The 14,139-nt window shown below is 46.9% G+C and overlaps 1 protein-coding gene across 3 annotated transcripts in view; it reads right to left on the bottom strand.

The window, feature by feature from the left end:
* Positions 1-994: 994 nt before the first annotated feature.
* cnga3a (cyclic nucleotide gated channel subunit alpha 3a) overlaps positions 995-14,139 on the bottom strand; it is a 102,531-nt gene continuing 89,386 nt past the window's right edge. For all 3 annotated transcript variants that reach the window (XM_072477210.1, XM_072477211.1, XM_072477212.1), the window contains 2 exons: positions 8,734-8,840; positions 995-4,749 (listed from right to left, as the gene is read on the bottom strand). In XM_072477210.1, coding sequence (XP_072333311.1) covers positions 3,344-4,749; positions 8,734-8,840 — 1,513 coding nt within the window. In that variant the 3' untranslated portion in view covers positions 995-3,343. The remainder of the gene's footprint in view (positions 4,750-8,733; positions 8,841-14,139) is intronic.

Genomic DNA, 14,139 nt, shown 5'->3' with positions numbered 1-14,139 from the left:
TTGTCGTCCTCTCTAAATCCACCCCGCAAGAAGATGGGGGACGGATCTTGCGGGGCCGCGGAAGGAAGGAGGTCCTCCTTCAGAGAGGACGACCCGACGATCGGTGGGCACTGATCGCGGGCCACCCCACATTCCAGGTGAAGCCCGGTGCAGGATCCCCCCTCGCCCCCCCACAGGCCGCCCCCCCAGCGTTCACGCACCGCCCACAACTGCAGCGACCAGGTGTGGACGGCGCCGGGGGGAACCCGCCGTTTTGGCCTGGCTGCTCGGTCCATCCAGGCCTCAGAATAGCGGGGGTGCCGGAGAATCGCCATTTTGGGTGTCTCCAGCGATTCTCCGGCCTGCGGCCCGCGAAACTCGACCGAGCCGTTCCCGCCGCTTGGGAGAATCGCGGGAGGGCGCGGACCGGCGTCCCCGGAAATTTTGGTGGCCCAGGCGATTCTCCCAACCGGCGTGGGAGTGGAGAATCGCGCCCCTTGTGTTCAGGCCAAAGCCCTTCCTTCAGAACTGAAGAAAATAAGAATGTATTTCTAATTTTCTCCAGTCCTGAAGAAAATCTCCTTGACCGTGGGGTTAACTCTGTTTCTCTCTCCACAGATGCTGAGCATTTCCAGCATTTACTGTTTTTTATTCCAGATCTCCAACATCCATAGTGATTTGTTTTTGTTGCTGTTTTGGGGACCTGCTGAACATCCTGCATCACAGCAGTAACTTTAATTCAAAAATATTAAAGTGGCTGTAAACCCAAGGTGATCATAAAAGGTGCTATATAAATACAGGTTCCTAATTTTTCTCCTTTAACAGGAGAAGTAGGGCAGCACGATGGTCTAGTGGTTAGCACTGCTACCTCACGGCACCAAGGACCCAGGTTCGATCCCAGCTCACTGTCCATGTGGCATTTGCACATTCTCCCTAGGTCTGCATGGATCTCGCCACCCCCCCACCCCCCCACCCCACATCCCCGCACAACCCAAAGATGTACAGGGTAGGTGGATTGACCATGCTAAATTGCCCCTTAATTGGTAAAAAAAAGAATTGGGTACTCTAAATTTAAAAAAAACAGGAGAAGAAAGAAAGATGAGACTGAAGTATTGGCACCATTCTATTGTAACAGGGAAATTCAGCTTGGAGCATGAATATCTCCACCAATCGTTGAGCCATCTAGCCTCAAGGATTCTATGAATTATATCACAAGCCAGGTACATCTTAACAGAGACATGTTCGCAACACTTGCCGAACCATTTTTTTTGCACAGTGAATACATTACTTATTACGTTTTCAGGCAGTAGCCTTGAAGTTGAAATGAGCAGCATATTTTGAATCTAGTTAAATTAATTATTCCGTGTATCAATTATAAATGCATAAATCATATTTGTAGATGCCGGGCTTATGAAGGAGAACTGCCAAGAGCTGAAAGAAAGTATGTGGTGTGATTTCACAAGTGCACACATTAGCAATTTACCCAAGTTTGTTATTTGATGCTTCGGCGAGTCAGCTTATTGTCCACACGCACAGAAATAGCGGTTGTAATCAAGATTGTCACCAGAAACATTAAACTACCTTCTCTCTTTCACATGTTGGCTCACATTCTGCCGATTTCCAAGAGTTCTTGCATGAGGGAGCCTTGGGATATTTTGTTATGTTAAAAGGGGCTATATAAATATAAGCTGTTGTTGTAGTTTTCTTTCAGATTTTCCACCATTTGCAGTTTTGCATTTGATCTCAGGCACATTCTCTTTGAACTACAATTTGTTCCCAACAGTAGAGGTGGAGAATTAAATAATAGTCACTTGTCAGAGGGAAATAGCAGGCAAGATGGTAAAATGATATGTTAACTGGTGACACATTTTGATATGTAATTTACTGCAGCATTGAACAGTAATAGAAAAGAATGCCTGACAACATAGTTCAACTCAAATAAAATTGACAACAGGTTGCAAGACTTGTATTTACAACAACCACAAACAAGATCTGTATTAAAACAAAAATAAAAGTCACTATTTAGAAACAAAAAGGAGAAAAATCTCCCAACTCTGGATCATAAATAAGTTACGTTAGCTCAGAATTACCAAAATATAGAAAAAGGTAAGATATAAACATCAGGTCTAAAAAATGTTCAGCTTATTTGCTCAATAAGCTTGGATAAATCCATTGTCGAAAGTGGAAACGTGAGGTAAATGATTGGAGTCTATTGTGTTTTAATCTTCACAAAGTACAAAAGAAAGGTTAATATGCCCAGCTAGTTTGTCTTTCAATTCAAAATGGACAATTTCCCGCATAGCAACAAGCTACCTTTTGAAAGTTTCCAATGCATTAGGCACATTGACTATTTCCAGTAACAGGTCTGTAGTTACTGAACTTTATTTATTCTCCTTTGGAGAATGAATCAATTCATTTGTTTTTACCAAGAGGCAGATTCCAAGAAACACAATGCTGGCAACTGCTCCACACGGTACCAACTTCAACAGCGTTGTGGCTTGTTGCAATGTTGTCATTGGTAGTCACATGTCACGGTAAAGGGAGCCTTAGATAAATTAAATCGGATTAACGAGCAGCCGTTTCTATTTTTAATGTTGGCGCTCAGCGATTAACACTCATGTAGAAATGCTACCGGGTCAGGATTTAATTCCCTTCCCTGAGGGGTATTTGGAGGGAGGGTGGGTTATTATTCAGGCAGGAGGGTGGTGAGTGGGGGCCCCACTGCCTTTCCGCCTCTGTCTTGATGTGGTCTCTCATTGGCTCTCCAGTCAGCAGCTCAAATTCCTGTTGCCTGCATTAAATGGAGCTCCATATATTCCTTCGGACATATCTACTTAAAATTTAAAGGAAGGTTTTCAAATTCCCCTTCCTTCCACACTTCAGAATTGAGTGTGTGGAATTGTGCAAACACCAGGCTTGAACTGTGGGAGCCCTAGTGCATATATTATATTATTTATGTTATATATCTAATATAACCTTAAGTAAAAAAAAACAAATACATTAAAACATTGACAGTACAGATGTTAAAACATGAACTGCGTATTTCCTGGCTCCATTCCTAGTGTGTTACTGTTAATTAGGTAAAGCGTACAGTAACAGAATTCAGCTTCCTGATATAATGAACAAACATATATACTTAAAGTTACCTAAACACATTCAGTACTAAAATGGGCTTTGGTCACAATTTGTTGATAACGTTTGAAGATAGATCTACATGAACTGTTAACTGATATTTACCATGATTTATAATTTATAAATACCCTATTATAGTCCCATACAAAAATAATTGATCTTCTCATCAGAATTTAATATCAAAATAGTAAGAAAAGCAAAACAAGGAAATTGCCATTTATTCTCATCGCTCTCACTGTTTTCCTAGCTCTATGTCAGTCGAACTGTCCAGTCCATCTGAGAGGTATCCACTGCCATAGCCTTTCACTCTGTTTTCCACCTTTGTGAGCCTTTGCTTCAGCTTCATTTGACTGGATTTGTACTCTGCCATGAGCCTAGCAAACCTAGTCTGCATACTGTCCAATGAAGACTCCATTCGCTCCACTTTCTCTTCCAGATCTTTGGGATCCGCTCCCACCTTTGCTTCCTCTTCATCGATCAAATTGTCCTTCATCAGAATCTGACGTCCCTTCTCTTCCAGAATCTTTTTGGCATCAGGATACTCAGTCAGGGCTTCCATCAGGTCAACTTTGGACAGGCAGAAGAGATCAGAGTAGCCTATGCTCCTTATGTTGGCTGTCCGCCTGTTGCCTGCCTTACTGCCCTTTATGTTCAAGATGCTGATTTCCCCAAAGTAACTGCCATCACTCAAGACCACAAACTGCGTTACCCCGTCATCGGCTACAACTGCCAGCTTGCCCTCTTTGATGATGTACATCTCCCTGCCGATGTCCCCCTTTCGGCAAATGTAGTCCCCGGGGCTGTAGACTTGAGGCTGCAGCTTGAGCACCAATTCGATCAAGAGGCCAGCCTCACAGTCCGAAAAGATGCGGACTTTCTTCAGCGTGTCCAAGTGGACGTTGATGGCAATTTCAGCCTTGAGCTTATCGGGTAGGTTTTTCAGGACTTCCTTCTCATCCACGCTCTTCTTGTTGATCCACAGGTAGTCAAACCACTTGATGATTCTGGCCTCTAGATCTTTGCTCACTTTGCGGAACTGCATGTACTGCTTGATGGAGTCAATCTTGGACTGGAATTCAGCTCGGGAGGCATTCATGTTTGAAATCATGGAGCCCACGTTGCCAACGATGGTGGCAAAGATAAGTACCCCCACCAGGAAATCAATGATCACAAATAAATACTCCTCATCCTTGACAGGAGCAGGCATTTCCCCAATGGTAGTCAAGGTCAAAGTGGACCAATAAAGGCAGTAGATGTATTTTCTGCTAAGCCGCCCATACTCAGGATGGGATATGTTTGGATAGACCCAGGTATCAATGCCAAACCCAATGGATTTCGAAATGGCATAATAAATGCAGCCATTCCAGTGGATAATAATGAGGATGTACAAAACAAGATTTCCAATTCGAAATATGTTAGGGTAGTTTGTCCGCGTCTCCGTGCGATCAAAATATTCAAACATTCGGCTAAAGCGGAAGAGACGATTAAATCTCACCTCTGGGTAATTAAACCCCAACCAAATGTAGGCTATATCTGTTGGTAAAAGAGAGAGCACGTCCAGTTTAAACTGAGGCATCCTCAGGTAATTTTCTCTCAATTTCTTTGCATCCTTAACGAGCAGGCCTTGTTCAAGAAAACCTGCAGGAAGAAGTGTGGCGTTACTGAGCTGTACCAAGAGACAAAACGTCAAAACACATGTTTTCAAACTAGCAGGGCTGCAAGATAGAACAACTTTCCGATATTTTCAATAATTTCTAACATACTATTTATTTTTGTTACTATATTTCAATAAAAATAGTTGCCTGTCATTTTCTTTCAAATAGCTTGCACTTGGAACCGGGGTTCCTTGAGGGCTTTAAAGTGTGCTACTTATGGTGAAAACCACTAGCCCACACTGGAGAATTTTGACAGTGTTAAAGGTCTTGGATGAGTTGCTCAGAACTCAAACCTGGAGTACTGCCACAGGGTAAATGTATCCGCAAGTTTTACATTTTATTTTAATTTCCAACAGTTATCAAAATTTATGACTATATAATTGAATAACTCTTTGTAGGTATCAGTTTTACTCATTTACTAGCATTCCAGCATTTCAACTAGATAATTATGAGCTCAAGTCTCACTCCGGTACATAACGAAGGCTGCTGAATAATGAAAGATTGGAACATGGTATTCAGCCCCTGGAGACTGTTCCATCATTTAGTTAGACCATGGCTGCTCTGTTATGTTTTCTCCTCATCCACCGTACAGAAGTCTTAGCAATAGGCTCGATATGTGCTGAGAACTCAGTGGAATTATGAAACTTAAGGCTCTCTCTGGATTCCAGCTGGGTTAACCATCACCCTAGCCACAGCATCATAGAATTGTTACAGCACAGAAGGAGGCCATTCAGCCCATCTTGAGTGCGCCAGCTCTCCAAACGTGAAATTCACCTCATGCTATTCCCCCACTTTCTCCCCATAACCTGCAAATTCTTCCTTTTTGGTTAATAATCTAATTCCCGCTCGGGGCCTGAATTAAACCTGCCTCCACCACACGCTCAGGCAGCGGATTCCCAGACTCAACCACTCGCTGTATGAAAACATTTCCCATCATGTCTCCATCGCTTCTTTTGCCACTTACTTTAAATCTGTGTCTCTCAGGGCAGTATGGCGGTACAGTGGTTAGCCATGCTGCCTCACGGTGCCGAAAACCCGGGTTCGATCCCAGCCTTGGGTCACTATCCATGTGGAGTTTGACACTATCCATGTGGAGTTTGACATTCTCCCCATGTCTGCGAGCGTCTCACCCCCCAACCCAAAAAGATGTGCAGGGTAGTTGAATTGGCCACGTTAAATCGTCCCATAATTGGAAAGAAAAGAATTGGGTACTCGAACAGTTTCTCCCAATCCACTTTGTCCAGATCCCTCATGAATTTGAACACCTCTATCAAATCACCTCTCAACCTTCTCTTTTCCAAGGAAAACTGTCACAACTTCTCCAATCTATCTTCACTATTGATGTTCCTCATCCCTGGCACCATTCTTGTGAATATTTTCTGCACTCTTTCCAAAGCCTTCACATCCCTCCTAGAATGTGACAACCCAGAACTTTATGCAACCCATTGAGACTGAACTGGTATTTTACACCAGTGTCTTGTACTCTGTGTCTCTATTAATAAAGTTCAGGATATTATATGCTTTATTAACTGCTCTCTCAACCTGTCCTCCCACCTCAATGATTTATGCACATATACACTCAGATCTGCTCCTACAACTCCATGAGAATTGTACTCCTTATTTTATGTTGCCTGCCCATGTTCCTCCGACCAAAATGAATCACTTCACACTTCTTTGTACCTAATCTCATCTGCCACTTGTCTGCCCATTCCACCAATTTGTCCAAGCCCTTTTGAAGTTCTACACTATCCTCCTCACAATTTACAATACTGCCAAGTTTTGCATAATCTGCAAACTTAAAAATTGCCTCCTGCACGCCAATGTCTAGGTTATTAATATATATCAGGGAAAGGAAAGGCCCCAATACAGATCCCTGGAGAACGCCACTACAAACCTTCCTGCAAACTCAAAAGCATCCATTAACTATTACTCTGTTTCCTGTCACTCAGCCAACTTTGTATCCCAGTTGCTACTGACTCTTAGTCCATGAGGTCTAACTTTTTTCGTAAGTCTGTTGTGGAACATTGGGCGAAATTCTCCCGAAACGGCGCGATGTCCGCCGACTGGCGCCCAAAACGGCGCCAATCAGACAGGCATCGCGCTGCCCCAAAGGTGCGGAATGCTCCGCATCTTTGGGGGCCGAGCCCCAACATTGAGGGGCTAGGCCGACGCCGGAGGAATTTCCGCCCCGTCAGCTGGCGGAAACGGCCTTTGTTGCCCCGCCAGCTGGCGCGGAAATGACATGTCGGGGCGGCGCATGCGCGGGAACGTCAGCAGCCGCTGACAGTTTCCCGCGCATGCGCAGTGGAGGGAGTCTCTTCCACCTCCGCCGTGGTGGAGACCATGGCGGAGGCAGAAGGGAAAGAGTGCCCCCACGGCACAGGCCCGCCCGCGGATCGGTGGGCCCCGATCGCGGGCCAGGCCACCGTGGGGGCACCCCCCGGGGTCAGATCGCCCCCCTCCCAGGACCCCGGAGCCCGCCCGCGCCGCCTTGTCCCGCCGGTAAATAGGTGCTTTAATTTACGCCGGCGGGACAGGCAATTATTCGGCGGGACTCCGCCCCCGCCGAATCTCCGGTGCCGGAGACTTCGGCAACCGGCGGGGGCGGGATTCACGGCAGCCCCCGGCGATTCTCCGACCCGGCGGGGGGTCGGAGAATGACGCCCATTGTCTCAAACGCCTTGTGGCAGTCCATGTGCACCCCATCAACAGAATCACCCTCATCAACCCTGTCCGTTACCGCTTCAAAAAACTCCAGCAGGTTAGTTAAATATGATTTGCACTTAACAAATCCATGCCTGCTTTCCTTAATGAATCCAGATTTGCTCAAGTGACTATTTAATTTGTCCCAAATTATTGTTTCTAGAAGTTTCCCCACCACCAAAGTCCAGCTGACTAGTCTGTAATAGCTGGGCTTAGCTTTACACCTTTTTTTTGAACAAGGTTACAATGATTGCAATTAGTGCTCTGGCACTACCCCTAAGTATAAGGAAGACTGGAAAATGTAGCCAATTTCTACTTTCATAGAATCCCTACAGTGAGGAAGGAGGCCATTCAACCCATCAAATCTGCACCGACCCTTGGAAAGAGCACCCTACCTAGGCCCATTCCCCCGCCCTCTCCCCGTAACCCCACCTACCCTGCACATCTTTTTGGACACTAAGGGGCAATTTAGCATGGCTAATCCATCTAACCTGCACATCTTTGAACTGTGGGAGGAAACCGGAGCACCCGGAGGAAACCCACGCAGGTACCACCGTGCCACCAATTCCCTCCGTATCCTTGGAAACACCTCATCTGGTTTGTTATCAACTTTACATACACACAGCCTATCCTACTCCTCATCAATTTTAAACCCGTCAAGTGTCTGATTTACCAGAATGGCATGGTGCGCAGTGGTTAGCACTGCTGAGGACCTGAGTTCGAATCCAGGTCTGGGTCACTGTCCATGAGGAATTTGCACATTCTCCCCGTATTCGCGTGTGTTTCTCCCCCAAAACCCAAAGATGTGCAGGTTAGGTGGATTGGCCACACTAAATTGCTCCTTAATTGGGAAAAAATTAAGTAAAAAATTACTCTAATTCTTTTTTTTAAAAGTGTCTGATTTACCTGCGGGTTTAAAATTGATAAAGAGGAGATATCGGATAGGCTGTCTGCACTTAAGGTTGATGAGGCCTGCTGCCAGGACGGCATATCAAATTGAAAATTGGCCTTCATATCTGAATAGAACTGTCTGAAGAGACTGTGGAACATTCAGTGGATACCTGGAGATGATTCCCCATTGATAGCACCTCCAGCTGAATAACCAAGAGCAGCATGGGCAGCGGACAAGTTACAAACACATCCTCTCGATCTCGGAATGAAGCACATAACTTTGGAAGTGGGTGACTTAAGGCTGAGAGAGATACCATCTTAGAAAAATGTGCAATGTAAACACATAGATCATTTTTTAAAAAGGCTTAATTACCCGTTCGGAACCTTACAGCTGAATCCATGATGTAGATTACGTCGGATATGTAATCCAGCACCAGCCACAGGGTGAGATTTTTTACTTGAAGTTCATCAAAACAAGCCCTAAAATACAAAATGCAAATTTAAAGTTGACAATAAAGGAACATGCCCGTTCTGATAGTTGCCCTGATGCATGGCACTGTAGTATTGTGTCAGCTCTACCTGAAAGGTTGATATTATGGTTTGAACATTCATACAGACAGAAAGGCTCTCTGTGCAAAAATGCTGGCAGAGGCATGAATCCAAAAGTCTGCCTTTGAACCTGACCATTTTAATTGGAGTGGCCTCTAAATTGCACATCCCTGGTTCTCGGAGGCCTCTGTAAATCAGCTGCCGCCTCGACTCATGTGAAACTTTGGTGAGGCCCAAAGCCCCCAAAAAACGGATTAGACCAGACAGGTATGATCATTGTGGACTTCTCTGGATGGCCAGGGTAACTTTTTAAGAGACGTAAGTTACCCCTTTGGAATGGGCCATTGGTGTTGTTGAAAGTAGACACGATTGTACATAAAAGTGCACACTCTCATTGGAATTGTCAAGCTGTCAAAACCCATTGGAACCTTCAAAGTTGGCAAGGGATTTAACTCTGCTAGTCTTTAAGTGTGGAGCTTAAAATTAATTAGTGCTTGCTATTCCACTCTGGCTTTTGGCATAAGACTGAGGGCAATGATAGAATTTATGCTGCCTAACTGATTTTACATCGTAATGTGGGGTATCTGTTAAGTGAGCAATTTGACAGTTCCAAGTGGTTATAGAATAGAAATGTTTGTTTTCATAAGAGATTAAGTACTTAAGTGAAATATTTGTTTTAGAGATTAGTTATAATAAACGGACACAAATTTATTTTATGTCAGCATGGCTCCTGAGATTTGCCCATGGTATGTAATAGCTGATAGTGGGTAGGGGCAAAGGTAATGGATGGGAATCATGGAGGTGTGAAGGATCATTGAGGTGGGTTGAGGGTATGAAATGACAGAGGTTGGCATGGATGGGGCATGGAGAGTGTATGGGGAGGGCACAAGGGGTGAAGGCTGGTATTTGTTTTATTTACTTTTTAAAATAACTTCAATGAAGTTCCAGAGCACTGATGTGGGCCTTCTGCCCAGCCCGCCTCATTCCGGGGGCAGTGGGCCTGACTACTAAAGCAGCCTGTTACTTCTATCACCCCATACACTACGCCCCACCCTCCCACATCACGCCTGCATCACCCACACAAATACACACCCCGCCTTAAAAAAAACTCTGACCTTCCGGGCCTATTTTCCCAGGTTGGGTTCACGGAGCCGAGAAATGTCCCACTCCGCACGCCCGACCCAAGAGCAGAAATCCTGGTCTTTGTATATAAAGTTAGAATGGGGGAGAAACCACCTGAAAATAGCTGATAATGATTGGGTTTTTGTTAAAGAAAGAAGTACAATGCGAGAATAAGGGCAATTCAGTACAGTACTTGAAACTACTTTAAATCTACATGTCCAAAGTTTGAGGTGGCACAGTGGGTTAGTGTGATTTCCTTTTAATCCTGGGATCTTGATTTACTTTCAACACAGGCTGTTCAGTGGAAAGTTTCTCCCAGCTGGTTTTAAGCAGCCTAGGGTAATGGGAACTGATAGAATAGATAGGAGACATTGCCCAAAATGTATATCAGGCCCCTTATTGAAACATGGAATGGTCACGATGCAGTAGGAAACCATTCAGCCAATCCTGCCCATACCGCCACTGTACAACAGTAATTCAACTTGTTCCAGTCCCCTGCCCTTTCACTGTAGCCCTGCAATTTTCTCTCTCTTCAGGTGTCTATCCAATTCTCTTTTACAAGCCTCCACCACACTCTCAGCTGATGCTCCGCCCCCGATGGGCTGAGTTTCAGATGGCGCGGAATATGTGTGGTCTCAGCCGTGCAGGAACCTGGCATGGCGGCTGCAGACTGTGTCCAGCGCCGCCACAGTTGGCCGGGATCTGTGCCGCTGGCCGGGGGGAGGGGCTTCCGCGAGGACTGGGGGAACTGGTAGGAGGTGGCCAAGGGGTGGGCTGTGTGGACGCGGATGGTGGGTCGGGTCCGAGCACGGCCGGTGCCATGTCGTATGGCGCGACCGCTGCAGGTCATCAGCCATGTGCAGGCGCGGCCAAGGACCCGGCAATTCTCCAGCCGCATTCGGTGCGGGAGGCGGGAGTTTCACCCAGCGCCGCTGCTATTCACACAGAATATTTGGTCGTAAAAGACCACACATGCTCCATTGGCGTCAACACTTAGTCGCTGAAATGGAGAATCCAGCTCCTGGTCTGTGCAACTGGAAAGTTACACAGTAGTTTTCCGTCTGAAAACAACACTGCCAAATTTTGGTAAGTTTCCGCCAGTATTTCCATGTCAGGATGGTGTGTGACTTGGAGGCGAACTTGCAAGTGGCGGTGTTGCTGCATCTGCTTATCTTGCCCTTCTAGGTGGTAGAGGTTGCAGATTTGAACGGAGCCTTGGTGAATTGCTGCAGTGTATCTCGTAGATGGTATACAGTAAGCTACCACTGTGTGGCAGTGGTGGAAGGATGGAATGTTTAAGGTGGTGGATGGGTGTCAATCAAAAGGGCTGTTCTATCCTTGATGGTGTCGAGCATCTTGAGTGTTGTTGGAGCTGCACTCATCCAGGCAAAAATCACAGTCCTGACTTGCATCATGTAGACAGACGGTGGACAGACTTTGAAGAGTCAGGAGATGAGTTGCTGACTTCAGAATTCTTATAACCACAGTATTTATATGGCGAGCCCAGTTCAGTTTCTGGTCAATGATAACCCCCAGGATATTAATAGTGGAGGGTTCAGTGATTGTAATACCATTGAGTGTCAAGGAGAGATGCTTAGATTCTCTCTTGTTCTTGTGGCGCAAATGTTACTTGCCACTTATCAGCCCAATTCTGATTCTGGACAAGGGAAGCAGTATTCACAGCTAAACTAATGCAGTGGGATTCTCCGTTCCTGAGACTAAGTGTTGACACCGGCACATGATTCATGGACTTCCATGACAGCAAAACTGGCACTGCACCTGGACCGATTCAGCGACTATTAAGGGGCTAGCACCGGCGCCATGTGGAACACAATCGATTCCAAAGAGAAACGGTGTGAGATTCGCCGGTCCGTGATTGACCCTCAGGAGGCCAACAAGCTGCAGCCACATATACACTTCACTCTCCACACACACCATCCCAGCCATCAAAATGGCACTGGGTGCGCTGGAGCGTGCCCATACAGCTGATGGGTCAGATGGGGCCAGTGGGCACCTAGGGGTATGCCTGCGGGGACACACATGGCCCTAAATTCATAGTGGGGCAGTCAGCGGCGTTGGTAACTACACTGCTGCCTTGCCGGCTGCGGCAATGGTGTTCCATGCCCATCCACCTGTATCCCACTGCCCACCTCCTGGCCCCCCCCTGCTACTCCCTCCGGCCCTGGCAGAAGCCTCCCGGCCAGCGGCACAACTGTCAGCAAACTGTGGCGATGTTGGACACTTTCCCTACCCTCTCCCCCTCAGCAATCAACAGTCACGACGCCTGCTTCATGATTTTTAAAAGCACAAGTGAACATCGCCGTTGGGAATTCAGCCCATTGGAGGTGGTGAATCGCGGTGGCCCCGGAGAATACCAGATCGGGCCCACTAATGATATGCAAATGGTGTCTACTGTACGTGCGTTCTGTAAAGCATTGATGCTGCTATCGAGTCGACGGAGAATTGCGATTAGGAGTGAAATTGGCACCCGCCTCGATTTCGGCGTCGGAACCGATTCTCTGCCCAATCGCGTTTCCCGATTCCGGCGTCGGTCGATGAAGAATCCCGCCCATGGTCTTAACCGGTGAACAAAATGTCAACGAGCTCCTTATTTTTCAAATTTTTCAAATTAAGCCTGATAACATATGATGTCGCCAGCCAGCTCTGTTAGCTCAACTACTTGCGCCATCGTTAAGCACAAGTCTGTGCTCCTTCATATTAAATATGTAGAAGTGGTGACCTTACCAGAGAGCAGTACCAGAATGAGAGATAGTTTTACTGGGTGATAAAATTGGAGAGGGGGGGGAAGACATTGAACAAATTGGCAGCTGCAGGAGTGTTTCAGTGAATGTAGGGACAGAGGCCAGGCTATCAAGAATCTGTCTGAAGGTGTTTGATTTGGAGGAGCGGTTTTGCCCAGGGGCAGAAATGGAAAGAAATAGGTTTGAAATAGATGAGGGAAATCTGGGCTGGGATGCCCTGAGTCTACGCGCCGCAATTGCACTCGGCGCGGGGGCAGAGAATGGGACGTCAGGTCCAACGCCTTCACGCGATTCTTCGGGGACCGGAGAATCGCCCACCAATCGCGCGCTCGCATTCGACGCGGCGCCGATCGGGGGCCATTGAAAGAGGCCCTGTAGCGATCCTCCACCGGCAACTGTCCGAGTTCCCGCCGGCGTGGTTCACTCATGGTTCCACCTGGCAGGCACTCGGAGTGGGGGGGGATCCGTCACCGGGGAGGGGGGGGGGGGGGGCCTCCAGGACGGCCACACTCGCGACCGATGGCCACCGCCATGTCGTATGGGGCCTCCGCGGCCGCCACGGGTATGCGCGGATCCGCAAATGCAGGGCCCCGTATCGGCAGCCGGAGCTGCGTGGACTGCTCCGGGGCCCTGCAGGCTCCCTTCAAAACGGAGAAGCACTCTGGACTTTCTCCAGGAAAGTCCAGAGTGATTCGCGCCCATTTTCTCACGGGCGTGGGGACATAGCCCCATTATGAGAGAATTCCGCCCCTGGTGAGAGGTACAAGGAAATGGTTAGAGATGGCTTAAACAGTGAGTGAAACCCCAGAAGATGGTAATTGTGGATCCAAATATGGATTGGAGTGTTTATAGGGAGAGAGGTTTCAGGAGAGCAGGGAAATCTTAACATAATGCAACGTGCAAAATTCCAAGCACAAAGCTTCACATATTGTATAGGAATTTTTTAAAAAACAAAGGTAAATTACAACTTGCAAGAGTAGATGAAAATGTATAATAATATTTGAAATTTAAATTCAAGGATCTTTGAGGTCAGGTTAGCCAAGAGCTGCGGGCGGCATGATGGCGCAGTGGTTAGCACTGCTGCCTCACAGCGCCCAGGACCCGGGTTTGATCCCGGCTCCAGGTAACAGTCTGTGTGGAGTTTGCACGTTCTCCCCGTGTCTGTGTGGGTCTCACCCCCACAACCCAAAAGGATGTGCAGGGTAGGTGGATTGGCCACCCTAAATTGTCCCTTAATTGGAAAAAATAATTGGGTACTCTAAACGTATAAAAAAAAAGGTTAGCCAAGGGCTGCCATCGAGTTGGAGATAGAAACTTGTACATTACACCAATTCCTGTGAAGTCAT

This window comes from Scyliorhinus torazame, chromosome 15, assembly GCF_047496885.1.
Source record: "Scyliorhinus torazame isolate Kashiwa2021f chromosome 15, sScyTor2.1, whole genome shotgun sequence".
NCBI lineage: Eukaryota > Metazoa > Chordata > Chondrichthyes > Carcharhiniformes > Scyliorhinidae > Scyliorhinus > Scyliorhinus torazame.
The sequence above is the reverse complement of the archived record's forward strand: the minus strand, read 5'-3'. Positions and strand labels throughout refer to the sequence as shown.